Here is a 15,577-nt window from a genome sequence, read left to right as displayed (position 1 = left end):
TATAAATTGTAATAGACCATAATGAAATGTCATGGAAGGTCATAATCTCGTGTCCACATACTTTTGGTCATATATTGTACACCTTTCTGACTCTTATAATGAGAATTTAGCCACAACAATGTCTAGTGCCATGGTGGGTTAGTTAACAGGCACCTTAGTGGTTAAGGTATTGTACAAGTAATCAGAAGGTCCCTAGTTCAAGACCCATTACCACCAAGGTACGACTGTTGAGCCCTTGAGCAAGGACCTTAACCTTTAATTGTTTAGATTGTACATGGGTTTGATCCTACTTGAAGAAATTAAACGAGTACGTATAAACTACAACTCCCATGGTGCACTTCGGCTAGATCGGAAGTGCATTTCGTGCCCTTGGAGTGTGCTGTGAGGATTTGGAGCCGCAGAAGAGACAGCATGGCCGATAAAGAACCTGGAGTAAGTTATTTTATATCAGATATGATTTTAAAAAGCAGTTGATATTAAAATTACATTAAAGGTGCGTGTATTTAGCGTGTTTATTACATTCTAAGCTTGTTGTTTTGTGGTAGCTCAATGCTGGTTTCTTTGCCCAGTGTTGCATCTCTATTACTGCACTGCACACTTGAATTATTTATTATTCATACATTAATTCTTGTACAGTTTACACAATTATCACTGTATTTAATTGCACCTGGTGTATAAAATCCATTATGATGATATGCTTCATCCAGTGGTCTGCACAGATCCCTGACATCTTCCTATTGAACATTTTTGGGATAGATTGGAATGTCGACAGTGAGTCAGGCGTTCTTTTTAACAATGATGCAATCACACGAAGAGAAACAATAGTGAAAAAACCTTCCCAGGATGCTCTTATAGCTGTTTCGGAGGAGGAAAGCTCCATTAGTGTCCACAAACCTTTTGGTCGTATAGAATATTATATGAATATTAGAACCCTGCTTACATAGATTTAACATCCAAAGGTATATAAACACACCTGCACCTGTTCCCAAAAGGTGAGAAATCAAACATAAAAGTAAAATAAATGACAAGCTAACAACTTATTTGGTGTAAATTGGCAAGAAAGCTTTATATTATGTCTTTTAGGAATGGAAGTTCATCTTACTAGAACATTAGTTTCAATAGTTGATTACAGTAGTTTTAAAGCCCAAACGGTTTAATAAATACAAGCATACGTATAAATTATGCACACAGTGAGCTCAGACCTGCATGTTTTATCGTTCTCAGGGTTTTCTACAGCAGCTGAGGCAGATAGCGGGCAGGATGTCGTCTGGAGGGCCGAGAGGAGCCGGCCTGGGTATTAAACTGCTCATGGGAGCTGGAGCGCTGGCTTACGGAGTCAAAGAGGCGACATACACAGGTAACAGTTCCACTGGCTGATTTAACATGAAAATTAAAGAAGAGAGAGGGAACTGGTATCTTAAAGCTCTGACATTACTTTGACATACGAAGTTTCTACCATTCTACCTTACATTATGCAAATTATACACATCATTTTAGTACAAATTAAAAAAAAATACTATTACACACATGTTAAACAGCTTGCTCATTTGTGATTTAATTGCGTAATAGTCTCAGAGTTTATAACGATTGGTTGGTTTTTACAGTGGAGGGTGGACAGAGGGCCATCATCTTCAACAGAATCGGAGGCCTGCAGATGGACACGGTGCTCTCAGAAGGGCTGCATTTCAGGTATTAATATTTTTACTTTCAAATTCACTCTCTATACATCTCGAATTGTTTTTATTAAAGTGTCCAAAATGACACGTCCAGTTTGATTTTGAGAGCATATTTTATATGTATAGTATAAGCACAGTGCAGTTTTTTTTTTTTTATATATATATATATGTTCACTGAGATGTATTGAAATTAACGTGTATTGGTGTATTACTAGGATACCGTGGTTCCAGTACCCGATCATCTACGACATCCGAGCCAGGCCGAGAAAGATTTCATCCCTCACAGGAAGCAAAGGTGTCTTTCTAATACATTTCGACAATTAAATGTAAAATACTGCACTAATAAATGCTTTTTTTTATGTCTGTGTACATTTAGATTAGAGTTATTTTTAAAATACAGCTTTTACATAATGAGTTTCTTTAAGCCCAGTATTGTATGACTGTCACATTTACATTTTCTGCATTTAGCAGACACTTCTTATCCAAAGTGACTTACAGCACTGTGACAATATATAGTCTAAGCAATTGAGGGTTAAGGGCCTTGCTCAGGGGCCCAACAGCAGCAACCCGGCAGTGGTGAGGCTTAAACCAGTAATCTTCTGATTACTAGTCCAGTACCTTAACCACTACGCTGCAGTGTCCCTTATCACTTACAGAATTCACCACTGTGGGACTATATAATAAATAAAATGGCTCTGGAAACGGAGAGCTGTAAATAACGTGTGTTTTTGACAAAATTATGATTCCAATTAAAACTGCAATAGTTTTCTTTAGCTTTCAGCTCCAGGGCTGCATCCATCTAGCTATTTATCTATATATCTATCTATCTATTTATCTATCTATCTATAAAAACATGAAGGAAATTATTTGTCCTGTGGGAGGGCGGACCCACCGTTACCCTGACCAGGATAAAATGGTTAATGGAAATGAAAATATATTAGATTATATACATATAAAATAAGCAGTGAGTGTGTTCACACTAATATTCTGCTGATAAATGTATTTTTTTTCATTGCCGGGCACCTGGAATTATTTTATTTATTTATTTTTTTACTAAAAGATGCTGCATCAGTGAATCTTCCTGACATGATGTATGCAGCACAAAATCGAGGAGTGTTTTCTCCCTCCAGCAGAGTTTCATAAACCTACAGAATTAATGCCAAAGTGAATCATAAGTCTGTCTTCACATGCAGATCTTCAGATGGTGAGCATTGCCCTGCGTGTGCTGTCCCGGCCGGTGGCCTCCAGCCTGCCGTTCCTCTACCAGCACCTGGGTCAGGACTATGAGGAGCGTGTCCTGCCCTCCATCGTCAACGAGGTGCTGAAGAGCGTCGTGGCCAAGTTCAACGCCTCTCAGCTCATCACACAGAGAGCGCAGGTATACCATCACCCTCTGACATGTCTTCTATAGCACTGGGCATTACAACTAACGCCTGCTTTTAATGGAGCTCCTGTGTAAGCTGAGCTGGAACCGGACAATAAACTTGCCAAAACAGCCAATACATTTACTGCAATGTTTACATTTAGCACATAAATCAGCACAGACATAACCAGAGTGGCTGAATTGAGTTGATGGTGGATTGTGGATCAGTGTACGTCTTTTAAAGCAGTCGTGTTCTGACCGTCCGTGTCTCATTTTGCTGTTTCCCTGATGCTGCTCAGGTGTCACTGCTGATCAGAAGGGAGCTGATCGAGAGAGCCAAGGACTTTAATATCATTCTGGATGACGTGGCAATCACAGAGCTCAGCTTCAGCAAGGAGTACACGGCTGCTGTAGAGGCCAAGCAAGTCGGTAAGGACTGCAGTACCCATAATGCCACTGTATGAAGATGATAGCTGTAGTAACGTGAACTGTAGTCTTGTAATTTTGAGGATGCAGATCTACGGGTGTCTCAGGATTCGTTGTGATTTGTAGTCAGGCCACGATGCCATTTGAAAACTCATTTTCATCAACTGCTTTATCCTGGTCTGGGTCCACGGAACCACTGGGCTCTGAGCAGGAATACCCTGGACAATGTGCAGATCCGTTGCAGGGCTTCACAAGGCAGTTGGGCTGCATGTTGACATCTAAAAACTAGAAAAAATCAATTATGTTCAACACAGTTCATTATTTTTTGCATGCACTGGAACAGAGTGACGAATTTAAAGCATAACCTATTATGAGTGACTACCGGATGGATTTGTCACTCTTTAAAATCCTTTTCTTTTGCCCTCATGAGCTGCTGATGTGTCAACATTCATAGTGTAAACAAGCTTGGACTTGACTGAGAGCCCCGTTATCACACGTCATATTCAGCAGTCATTATTATTCCACAAAATGTCATTTTGAGTGACATGTCTTTTTTTTACCTGATAATCTGAACTTTAAATGTTTTCTTTGCCAATGCTCTGCTCAGCTCAGCAGGAGGCTCAGAGAGCTCAGTTCTATGTGGTGAAGGCTGAGCAGGACCAGAAACATAAGATCATCCAGGCTGAGGGAGAAGCTCAGGCTGCTAAAATGGTAACATCCTTTTAATTCATTTTGCCCCAAACCCAACTGGTATTACAAGTGTCTCTTAGAAGCCCAGTATCACAGCCACAAGTGGTTCCTCAAGTCCTCCTACAGTGCCAGAGCAGACAGTGCCCAATGACTTACTGCCGTTAGACAGGTCTGGTCACGGCAGTAAAAGTGTAAAAGTAAAATTGCACACTAAAATTCATTTATTTGCAGTTATTGAATAATTTTTTGCTGAATTGGAAATGTTTGTGTCTTAAGTAGCTGAATCCACTTGTTACAAGTGATGTCCACACACATATTTTAAAACTGTAGCTCGTGCTGGAGGACAAACAACGTTAGATAGTCTGGAATATAAAACGTCCCGGCAAACTCAACAGGTTCACATGTATTACTGAAAGCATGTACATTTACGCCATTTAACAGATACTTTTATTCAAAACGAGGTACATTGGAAGCAATTAAGGGTAAAGAGCCTTGTTCAGGAGCACAACAGTGGCAATTTGGCTTTACCCAGCAATTTTCTGATCATTAGTCCAGTACCTTAACCACTAGGCTACCACATACCTGAATGTATGTGCTTTATTGAGTCAGCACAGAAACTATAGTTAAATTTGCACAGTAATTCTTTATTATTCTTTATTTTGTGTATTTGTGAATGACCAAACCCAGCTGGGCGAGGCTGTGATGAAGAATCCAGGCTACCTTAAACTGAGACGCATCCGAGCAGCCCAGAACATTGCCAAGACGGTGAGCCAAATGCAAAACGTCTGCGCTTGTTTTAGATGCAGGAGGAGGATTTTGGAAAGCACAGTGTGTAGTGAGTAATGACGGTGTAAAACTGTGTGTGTGTGTGTTACGCAGGTGGCGGCATCACAGAATAAAGTGTATCTGAATGCAGACAGCCTTGTACTGAACCTTCAGGACAGCTCTTTCAATAAGTAAGTCCCTTATTCCTCTGTGTCTTCCCTCCGCTAATGCTTGAGACTCTGTTATACCAACAGAGGTGCGAGAATTAACACCCACCATAACGTTACCCACCATACCAGTAAAGGTTTGATGGTGCCCAGTAGGCATCTAGTCTTGGAGAAGGTTATGCATTCTATTATTTCAGGTTGTACATGCGTATGGGAAAGTCCACGTTAGATCTTAAGAAGATCCTGGGTTTGAATCCCGGGTGGAGCCGCCTGAGTCCTTTCTGTGTGCATGTTCTCACCGTATCTGCGTGGGTTTCCTCCTGCAGTCCAAAGACGTGCAAGTAAGGTGAACTGGAGATACTAAATTGGCCGTAACTGTGTTTGAACCTGAACTGAATGGAACCAAAGTGTAAAACATCATCTGAAAATCTTAAGTCTGTGGCCCATGACCAGATATGTAAATATAAATTTGGTCCTAGGTGCCAAAATGATGCTGTAGATTTATTCAGTGGATGGAAACTGACAATATTATTTAATAAATAGCTGAATTACTCTCTGATTTGTTTCTTGATGTTTATGGTGTTTTTTTCTGTTGCAGTTTGTCTCTAGGGAAGTGAAGAACTTCACCCCAGAGGAGTGGTGCATTCCATGTTGACTTAAACCGTCTTCTTATTAGTGCATGGTTTCCACACTGGGGCTGGGTGCTGTGCACGTCTTATGAAGGTTTAATAATATCAGCTTCAGAGGAATGTACGTATATATAAGTGTAAATTAGTATTAGAAATAAAGACACTGGAGATGCTAGGAGGGGTCACTAAGCTGCTATCTGTGTACAGCAGGGTGTTTTAAACCCCAGATGGGTCGCAGAGAATAATAATAATAATTAAATTAATTTTGACTGGCACGTTAACATAAAAAAAAAAAAACTTGTATGTGAACTCCCCCTTGTGGAAACTTCATGTAACATGTTGTAAACTACAGTGGGACCAGATTACAGAGCAGAACAGGGAGAGTAAGATGGGTTGTTTGTGTTGCCTGGGCCGATTAAAAAAAGCACTCGGGACCAACTGGTTCCTTTGCCGTGTATGCTGACAAAAGGCTCGAAGATTTTATTAAATATTGTTTTCCAACCTAATATTGGCTGTGGGCTTGTTTATTTGGGTTTTTTTGCATTAAAGAATAATAGGGAATTTAAATGAGGCCAAGTTGCCACTGTTGGGCCCTTATGAACGACCATTTAACCTTCAATTGCTTGCAATTGTATTCAGTCACGATTATAATTTGCTTTGGATCAGTTTAGTGTCTGCTAAATGGAGCATGGATGCATACACTCCTGCTGCATTTGGATTTCTTGGACTTGATTGACCTCCCGTTTGTTCAAATTTACATACATTTGATAATCGAAATGCATCACAAAAGGCTAGAGTGCGTGTTAGTTTGCTAAAATAATACATAATTCTTGGATCATTTTTATTAGCCAATTAACAATACAAACTAGCATTTGCATCCTGAAATACATTTAGGTGCTGAAACAAACGCATGTGAAGAGTTTTTAGGGTTTTTTGTGTGTGCATTACAGTTGTTCAGATCATCTTGTGGCCAGCAGATGGTGCCAAACTACACATCAGGCTACACAGCACTGATGCATGTGGACACTTAACCATGAGCTTGATGGTCATCCTATTCGCAAACCAGGGGCATTAGTAGTCTACTGTCCCATGTTCTGCTGCTATAACAGGTTCCACTCTTTTTTGGGTAGGCTTACCGCAAGATTTTAGAGTGTGTCAGTGTTTTATTTAGTAGTGTGCATTGGTATACTGATTTGGGATATAGCCAGCACAAACATGATTAAAACATTTAATAATAGAGATGTATACCTAATTTTGACATATAGTGTACTATTTAGTATTATGTACTGGCATACTGTTTGGTATATAGAGAGGGATGTTCACATATTTTTGACATAGAGTGCATTATTTAGTAGTATGCACTGACATGCTGTGTGGGGATATAGAGAGGGTTAAACAGTTAATAATTAGGAGGGATGTCTCCATATTTTTAACATATAGTGTACTATTTAGTAGTATACATTGGTATACTGATTTAGGATATAGCCCTGACATAGAGGGTTAAAACATTTAATAATTAGGATGAATGTAGCCATATTTTAACATAGTGCACTATTTAGTAGTGTGCATTAGTATGCTGATTTGGGATATAGCCATGACAAAGAGGAATAAGAACATAATAATTAGGAGGGATCTCTATATACTTTTTGACATATAGTGTAGTGTTTAGTATATGTATTGGTATGCAGTTTTGGGATCTAGCCAGGGTACAGACGGGTGTGTGTTATATAGAGAGGGAGAGATTAATGCAGGCTGCATGTCGCAGCACGATCATGTGAGAAATGAAGCCTCTGGTTTCTATAAAAAATCACCTCTATTAAAATCTGCACTGCATTGGGAGCACTGTGAAGGGGATGGGTAAGAGTCCTCTCATTAATATGCATGAAGTGGGTGGAGGTTAGAGGGGGGTGTGGATTAGGTTCCACACCCTCTCTGTCTGAACCAGCCTATAGGATCCTGTGGCTTTTTTTGAATTCAGGCCAAAACCACATGGTTGTAAAATTGGACAGGCTGAGTCCTGTACATTCACAAGGTTATTTTATTAAACTCTTCCAGTGTAAAACAGATTTATTGTATATAATTTGATTTTATAATATTATATAGCATTGCTGGGAATTCAATTACTTCTTGTTATTGATTTATTAATCTGAATATATTTATTTTCTAACAATCTGCTGTAAAAGTATAAAATCTCCCATTAAAATTGTATGGTATTTTGTTGGTTTAAAAAATTATATCCTATTAACCTTTGTGGCATTTCCTCCTGATTCCTTGTTTGTGATTATTATCATGACTTTTCTGTGCCAGTATAAATATGGCAGGTTTAACTGGCGATGTAAAGCTCAGCATTAAAATGCTTGAGTATTTAGTGTGTATAATATGGCAGCAAATAGAGAGAAATATTTTTACTTATGAGGTGGCGCAGGCTGGCAGCTGACAGAGTGAATAAATAAATGTATTTATAATGCAATGTTTGTGGGCAGCATGGTGATGCAGAAAGAGCTGCACTCGAATATGATTCCTGAGAAACAGGGTTCATTCCTTGCCTCTGATCATTGTGAGTTTGGCATGTTTTCCACATGTCTGTGTAGGTTTTCATTAGCTGAGGGCAAATTGGCTGCCCGTAGGTGTGAGTAAGTGTTTCTGGGTAGACTCTGGACTCACTTTGACCCTACTACAGATAAATAAATGGATCAGTTGTTTAGTGATACTGCACCTGACTGATCTGTTAGCAGTTGAAGCTCCACATCGTATAACTTTAAGCCTGACGTTCTTCCTCTGGAGGTGATGGATAAACTGGTGCAACACCGTCAGGATTTAATTAACCTGCTTCTTTTTTCTGGCACACTCATTACATCCACAAAGGGGATTTAGCTAACCTGCTAACCCTAATTTGCCTAATGCTCCTTTTACTTTCCATCCTACAGTTTCTGTATTTTGTGGGCAAACAAAGCCTATTTAGTGTACACTCGACACTGATATGATATTTTTGGAAGTGTGCTATAGTCAGGGCATGGGTACAGAAAGGCCTGGCTCAGGGGAGTGTCCGTGGCAAAGAATTATGTTTTTTTGTGCCATCCAGGTGCTCAGTTCACTCTCATTGCTTCCTGGTGCCTTGGAGCTTTTGTTTGCAGCTGGAAGAACAGGAATGCCTGCTGGAATGTGGTGTGTGTGTGACCGGTAGCCTGGGTTCACACCTAGCTACGAAATGTGAAACCCACCTTCATCTGATTTACTTTATTTGCAGTAATGCAGATCCTTATTATTATTATTATTTTATGGTTGCTACGGGACACATTACCAAAGGGGTTTAGATAGCATTTAATTAGTATGTCAAGCTGCACCTATAGACAAACACTGGGTGTAAATAGGTTACACTATAGAGTGATGATTAACAATCTGGCACTGTCAGGACACGTCAGTCGAACTTCTACCCTCATAGATCTTCCCGGATCGACTGTTAGTGGTGTTGTTGTAAAGAATCAGCAACTGCTCAGCTGCAAAGCTCACAAAGATCTGTCCTTGGTCGCAACACTCACTGTGGAGGTTAAAACTCTGCACTTTAAAGCAACATCAGCACAAAATTGTTTAGGAGCTTCATGGATTTGGTATTTCATGGCCGAGCTGCCACATACAAGCCTAAGATCACCATGCTCAATGTCAAGCAGAGGCTGCAGTAATATAAAGCACATGCTTAATGGTCTCTGAAGCAGTGAAAACTTCTTCAGACTGATTTACCATTAAGCAAACATGGGTTTCAAACAAAAGTTTTAATGTTGTCTTGCTGTCAAAGTTGTTGTTAACATTTGTTCAAAAGCTGTAGTATCATTTTCCAGAGAACACATTAAACTGTGGAAAACCACAGATGATGTTACAGAACCATTTTTGGACAGTAATAATGATGGATTAGACGTTAATGTGTAAAAAGCTGATCCAGACCTATTTCCATTCATTAGCTTTTCCCATATATTTATGCTGCATTCACCACGAATCCTAAAGCTTTAGAGACATTTTATAACCTTTTTATCACTTGAGAATTATATAGACTTTGCAAGTGTGTGCGGGATGCACGAATCACCAAACCGGCCAGCTGGACACATATTAAACCGATATTTTCCATCCTTGGTCATTTATTAGATTTAATATTGTCAAACTTTTGGTGCTGTTTTGAAACACTTAAAAACTACTCTTAACCCGTGCTTTTATCCTACACATGCCTTGCAGTATAAGTATGTTTTTAAATAAAATGTGAGGGAAGCAGTTGACTCCTATAGCCTGCAGCTAGCCTGAACCTTTGTTATTTGGGCTGTGCTTGAGACAATGCCTTCCATATGTCTAACTATAGGCTTAGTCCTCTCCGGGCCAAACTATAGCACAAGAAAACTAATTAAGCTTTGCCAATGCTTGGTGGTAGCATTTTGTGTGTTTATTACAGATCTGTCCAAGGAGGCTTTAGGAACCAGGGGGTGTAAAGACATACAGATATGACATTACATGACCACCCTTACATAACAGTGTGTTTCTCTATAGAAACATCAGGCACTTTAACACTGGTGTTGTCTGTAGCAGCCTTTGGCAGCTTGCCTTCCTTCTATTCTGTGTCCACCAGTGTTTATAAGGTTCACTCCCACTAATGACTCTGTCTGGCACAGATGGTGAGCAGCAAGGGTCTCTGGGGTCCCCAGATTAGCCTATCGCTCCTCTGGACTTTTCTCAGAGGACATGCAGGGTTGTGAGTTTCTCAAAACACATTTACTGATGAAATCCCTAAATCAAGAGTCACGTTGAACTTGTTGGACCTCTGACTTATCATCATGTGCAATTAATGCATGTGTAATGTCCAACTGGCTCTAATAAACATCAATTTTCTTTGTGTTAATAGTTAAGTTCGAAGGATGTTTAAAGCAATGTTTATATAATAATTATAGATTTTAAGTATGGGGAATCACTCAGATCAGGCACTAAACAATACTGTACTGTTGTAATCAAGATTTTAATGAACTTAAAGGCCTGGATGGAGACTTGCTGTCCCTTAATTATAATGCATATTTAATGAGTGGGCCGGTGGAGCCCGTCTGCACGCCCCCGAGGCATTGAATTACCAAAAGGGGGAAGGGCGCTCTCAGGACCAGGAAGGAACGGCCGGTCGCAAAGACTTTTCCCTCCTTTTTCACGTCCTTAAATCCAGTTCTGATATATAATATGACAAATATACTATTTATTTATTCTTTTAATATAATCGTTCAATGGTATAATGGTCTAATATATTGATATAATGTACAATTTTCTTGAGTTTTGATCTGTATATTTGATTTAGCATCTTAATTGTCATGTACACACGATTTCTGATGCACTTGCAATACTTTGGAACGTATGATTTATAAACCATGAATTAACTTTGAAGCTACTTTGTATTTAGACATAGCCACCTGAGTTGTGATCAAAGGAAATGCATCTTTTTTTAAAAATCCAGGCAGACAAACTTCTTTTAGATCTTGACCCTCCCACAGCGCTCAGATCACCCTTCTCCCTTTATCTTTGAGCTTTGGTCTAACTCCATCCCTCATACCCCTCCCTAATCAATCCTGTTTATGGTATAGGATGTGTAGGCATAGGGGGATGGGTGATGACCAGATATTTGCCTCTTTGTTGTTACAAAAGCGTTTTAATTAAAATTCATGGTATATATTGTGGTACATCTATAAATGGGTGTGAGACACTTAAGACAGTATTTTATACAGGATGCTTTAGTTTGAATGACAGAATTAAATTAATTAGATCTTAATTACACCTGGAGTAGTAGTAGATTAATAAATGTAGATGAGCTTGCAAAAACTTAGTAGGCCTATACTTTCTGTTCTTCTTTAAAAGGTGAACTTCATACTACTGTATTTTCTACTGTGACCATGACCAGGATAAAACAGCTAATGATGCATGAATAAATGAAATTGTTGCATTATGTCCTAAAGCAATATATGTTTTTTTACTGGTGCATTAACTTATCTTCTTGGGCTGAGTGTGTAATACTCTAATTACTGTATGTTATGTTGTGTAGAAACTTACTTGTGCAATGTGCAGTCTGGTAAGTGTGCATGTTGCTCAAGCACCTCGAGCAGAAGTCTCAACATGCTGCAAAACATGGTGGTGTGGCTCGCACCCTTGTGTATTGGGCCTGTTCTCACTCTGCAATACTTCACGGCTTTACTTCACTGTTGCTGTATATATATTTAGACATGTCAGACACATTTTACCTGTCTTATGACCTACAATAGAGACAGATAGTGGCTTTGCTTAAAGTGTGATGAGCCTTAAATCCTTGAAATCCTGATCAGTAATTTAGCTCCCGCACATTTACTTAATTGCTTATGCTTAAAATTGTACACGGATGAGCTATGAAGCACGGATGACTGTAAAAGTATGAGCTACAGCTAGTGTCCCTTCCAGCCAACATAGTTCATGTTACAAACATTATTTTGCTGTGGGTCCAGTTTGAGAACCTTGGTTAACTCCTAATTGTCCCTAGTCATTTTTTGTGAAGACTTTAGCATGTTCACCCTTTGTCCATTTAGTTTGGATACTTATATTTCTGTCAGCTTCCTAAATTGCCCCTAAATATAAGTGAATGAGTGTGATTAGGGATTGGAGTCGTTTTCAAGTCATTTTGTCCTGCATTTACTGCACAGCAACACTGACTAGAATACAAATAGAATAAAAAATTAAATAAATAATAAATATAGTGCACATCACAGTTGGCTTGTCTTTATTATGTTTTATATGTGTTTAGGTTGGTGAAGATCGGTTATGTTGATCACGGTCTGCTCACTTGGTCAAGCTGGTCGAGCAACTAAACCATCAGACTAGTGGTCATTAAGCTAGTACTTTAACTAACTGGACTAGTATTCATGTATGGTTCCATTACATAATTACTAAGAGTGAATGTGTTTGTTTAAATGAACGCAGTGTTTATACAATCCGCAATCCATCTGGACTCCTGTTACCGTGTTTTAGTTTTTACACGCCATTTTTGCTCAGGTTTCAGCTCCGTCTCACTAGCAGCTCTTGTCGCTCCGCCATTTTGTCTCGCTTCTTTATCAGTCCTGCCTGTCATGGCGCCGCTGATTCTCTCGGGAAATGTGAGGATTAGTTAGATTACAACAATTACATGGAAAGTTAACATAAAACACGGAAAGTTAATTCAAATGTGATCAATTCAAGCATTTAAAAGCAACGAGAACTTGTGATGAACAAATAAAGATGGTAGAAATGACAATGGCTGTTTCACCTTCACTCCACTGTTTGGGCGTTTTGACATTTAAAGGGTCCAAGATGGACAATAAATTAAACTCACAGATTATACAAACGTCAATTATGTTACAAAAATGCCTCACTCCTCCACAGTTTGACTGTTGGACTCTCCTTCCCATGTAAAACAATAATTATAAGTTTTTATACATACAGGGATAAGACATGGCAATCCTGGTGACCAAAACATTAAAATACACTGTGTTGGTGGTATAGAAAGTTCTATAATTGACATGGTCTGATTCCTTTTTAGTGATTGTGATTAAATAAAATCACCCTTAGTCCTGATAAATAGGGCTAGTTTGGAACAAAGTTCCCTCGCCAAGCTCACAACTATACTATCATATGCTGAATGATTGTGATGAAGGTTTACAAAAAAAATAGAGCTTTTTAAACTATTAAAATATCACGGATTGCTTTTTTTCACCTGCCAGGGGTGGGGGATCGTGTGCAAAGACCCACACACTTCCATCCGTGATCAGCTGCTTCATTTACATGTCCCTCAAACAGCTAGCAAAGATCATAATTGCAGCCAATAGTGTGCCTGTATGGGCGCCAGGCTGATCGATAGCACAGCTGGGATTCGAACTTCAAGAGCTCGAGATCCCAGAAGTTGTGGGTTAGCACATTAGACCACTGCACCACCCAAGCGCCTTAAATTTAAATGTATATATTTGAAAATATTTATGTTGATTGTGTGGAAATGATGTGTTTACCGACCTACACGATCAAAAGATTGAATTTGACCACTGATTCCCAAACATTTACATAAAACCTTTCAAAATAGTGTCCATATATTTAAATACAGTACATCAATTTGTTGTTAACTTTATGCCCAAAAGACCATTATTTTGATTAAATGCACAATTTATATTTATTTTAATTATTAATTACCACTTTTGTCAACATCTTATTGTAAATAAAAACAGGGATACACTGATTTGAATTAAAACACAGTAATAAGTTCAGACATGCCTGTATTAGTTCTGTTGCTCTGTTAAGGCACTACATTGTTCTACATACAGTGTGGTATAAAATATAAATACACTGCATGATGTTCTGACCCTGTTTTTTATGTATTTCAGGTATACATTACCAAATATTTTTTAATATTTAATCGTAAATACAAATATATAGATTTGAAAACAGGACTGTTTTCTGACATCTGAAGTCTTTACATGGTTACATAACTTATATAATGCTCAATATGTTTAGCAGGACATCCTTTAGAGTCTAGACTTTAAGTAAGTGCCCTGTTCAGACGGGTAATAGTTATAATAGCAGTTTTTTGTCTTCATTGTGGCTTTGGATGTGACTTTGGCTGAACAACATACATCACAATAGCAACGAAAGGGTCTACCAGGCCAGCAGCTCTTTTCACCTCCTTTACTTTGCACATCAATGTATTTAAATAAAAATGCGACTCCCCAGACCACATGCTAGGATGATTACTTTAGTGATCTTAGCTTTGTTGGGGTGCATAGATTGAATATTCAAAAGAACACAAAGGATTAAGGTGTTGGGTGTATTCATATGTGAAAGATTCAGTGTAAAGCTTGGCATAAATTGAAAATAGATTCTGCTAATGATGTTGGAATTGTGTTGTGTTTTTACTGGAACTGTTGTTAAGCACAGTTCCTCTTGTGCTTGGTATTGCCCTACAATTGAAGCAAATTGTAACCCGTATTTCGAGGCCCTACATTTGTAAAGTTAACCAAGATTCTTCCTTTTAAAAATTGTTGAGGCCACTGTGATCCTGGAAACACTTAAAGCGTCAGATAGTATTTTATAACCTCGCATTGATCTCTACCTTACCACAATAAAACCATGGAGATCCACTGGCCTGGTTTTTGTCCTGACAATACAGTGTAAATGTTCTTGTGCCTTTCCAAACAATGCCCAATCAATTCGAGTTGCAACAGGTTGGCACCAACTGAGACACATCTCAAGGATAATAAAAAGCAAAACCAAATACCAACAAGTGTCACAGCAAAGGGTCTGAATACTTTTGTAATTAAGTAATATAAGATCTTGATTTTTACATTTTCAAAAACTCTTAAAACTATTTCACTTTTACAGCAGTCATTACATGTGGTGTCATATATAAATCACTAGATGGTAGTAAGGAGCTTTTAAAAATGTCTGCGTGCTCGAAAAGCTGCAGGTTGAAAGTAGATTTGCTGTCCTGTTATACGGAAAAGGGAACTAAAGTTACTACACGGTTAGAATTGAGACCTGTTTTTCTTGTGTATTAGGCATGACTACTCTACATTGCAGCTTCAAAATGACTCAAATGACAGAATTTGTATTCATGTCTCTCTCTTATTAATTCCCATGTTTTCTTTTTTCTTTTGAAAAGAGAACTCATCATCTACAGTGAACATCATCATTACTCAAAATTTACTTTTTATCATAGTGTAAAAAATGACCAACCCATGATACCCTATTTATTAATCAAAAGGGACCCCCATAGGACCCCCACTGAACTATTCTAAGCACTGCTATAATACAAATATGCTAATAACATAGTAGTAGTAGTGTCCTGGTATGAGTGTATCA

General features: G+C 38.6%; 1 protein-coding gene across 1 annotated transcript; it reads left to right on the top strand.

Moving 5' to 3' along the window:
* Nucleotides 1–376: 376 nt before the first annotated feature.
* phb2a (prohibitin 2a) lies at nucleotides 377–6,222 on the top strand. Its single transcript, XM_062988120.1, has 10 exons — nucleotides 377–432; nucleotides 1,225–1,357; nucleotides 1,605–1,689; nucleotides 1,892–1,971; nucleotides 2,870–3,054; nucleotides 3,339–3,468; nucleotides 4,073–4,176; nucleotides 4,843–4,920; nucleotides 5,035–5,111; nucleotides 5,686–6,222. The coding sequence occupies exons 1-10, from the start codon at nucleotides 412–414 to the stop codon at nucleotides 5,702–5,704; spliced, it is 912 nt and encodes a 303-aa protein (XP_062844190.1). The 5' UTR covers nucleotides 377–411; the 3' UTR covers nucleotides 5,705–6,222.
* Nucleotides 6,223–15,577: the final 9,355 nt, after the last annotated feature.

Source organism: Trichomycterus rosablanca, chromosome 25 (assembly GCF_030014385.1).
Source record: "Trichomycterus rosablanca isolate fTriRos1 chromosome 25, fTriRos1.hap1, whole genome shotgun sequence".
NCBI lineage: Eukaryota > Metazoa > Chordata > Actinopteri > Siluriformes > Trichomycteridae > Trichomycterus > Trichomycterus rosablanca.
This window is presented reverse-complemented; position numbering and strand designations above follow the sequence as displayed.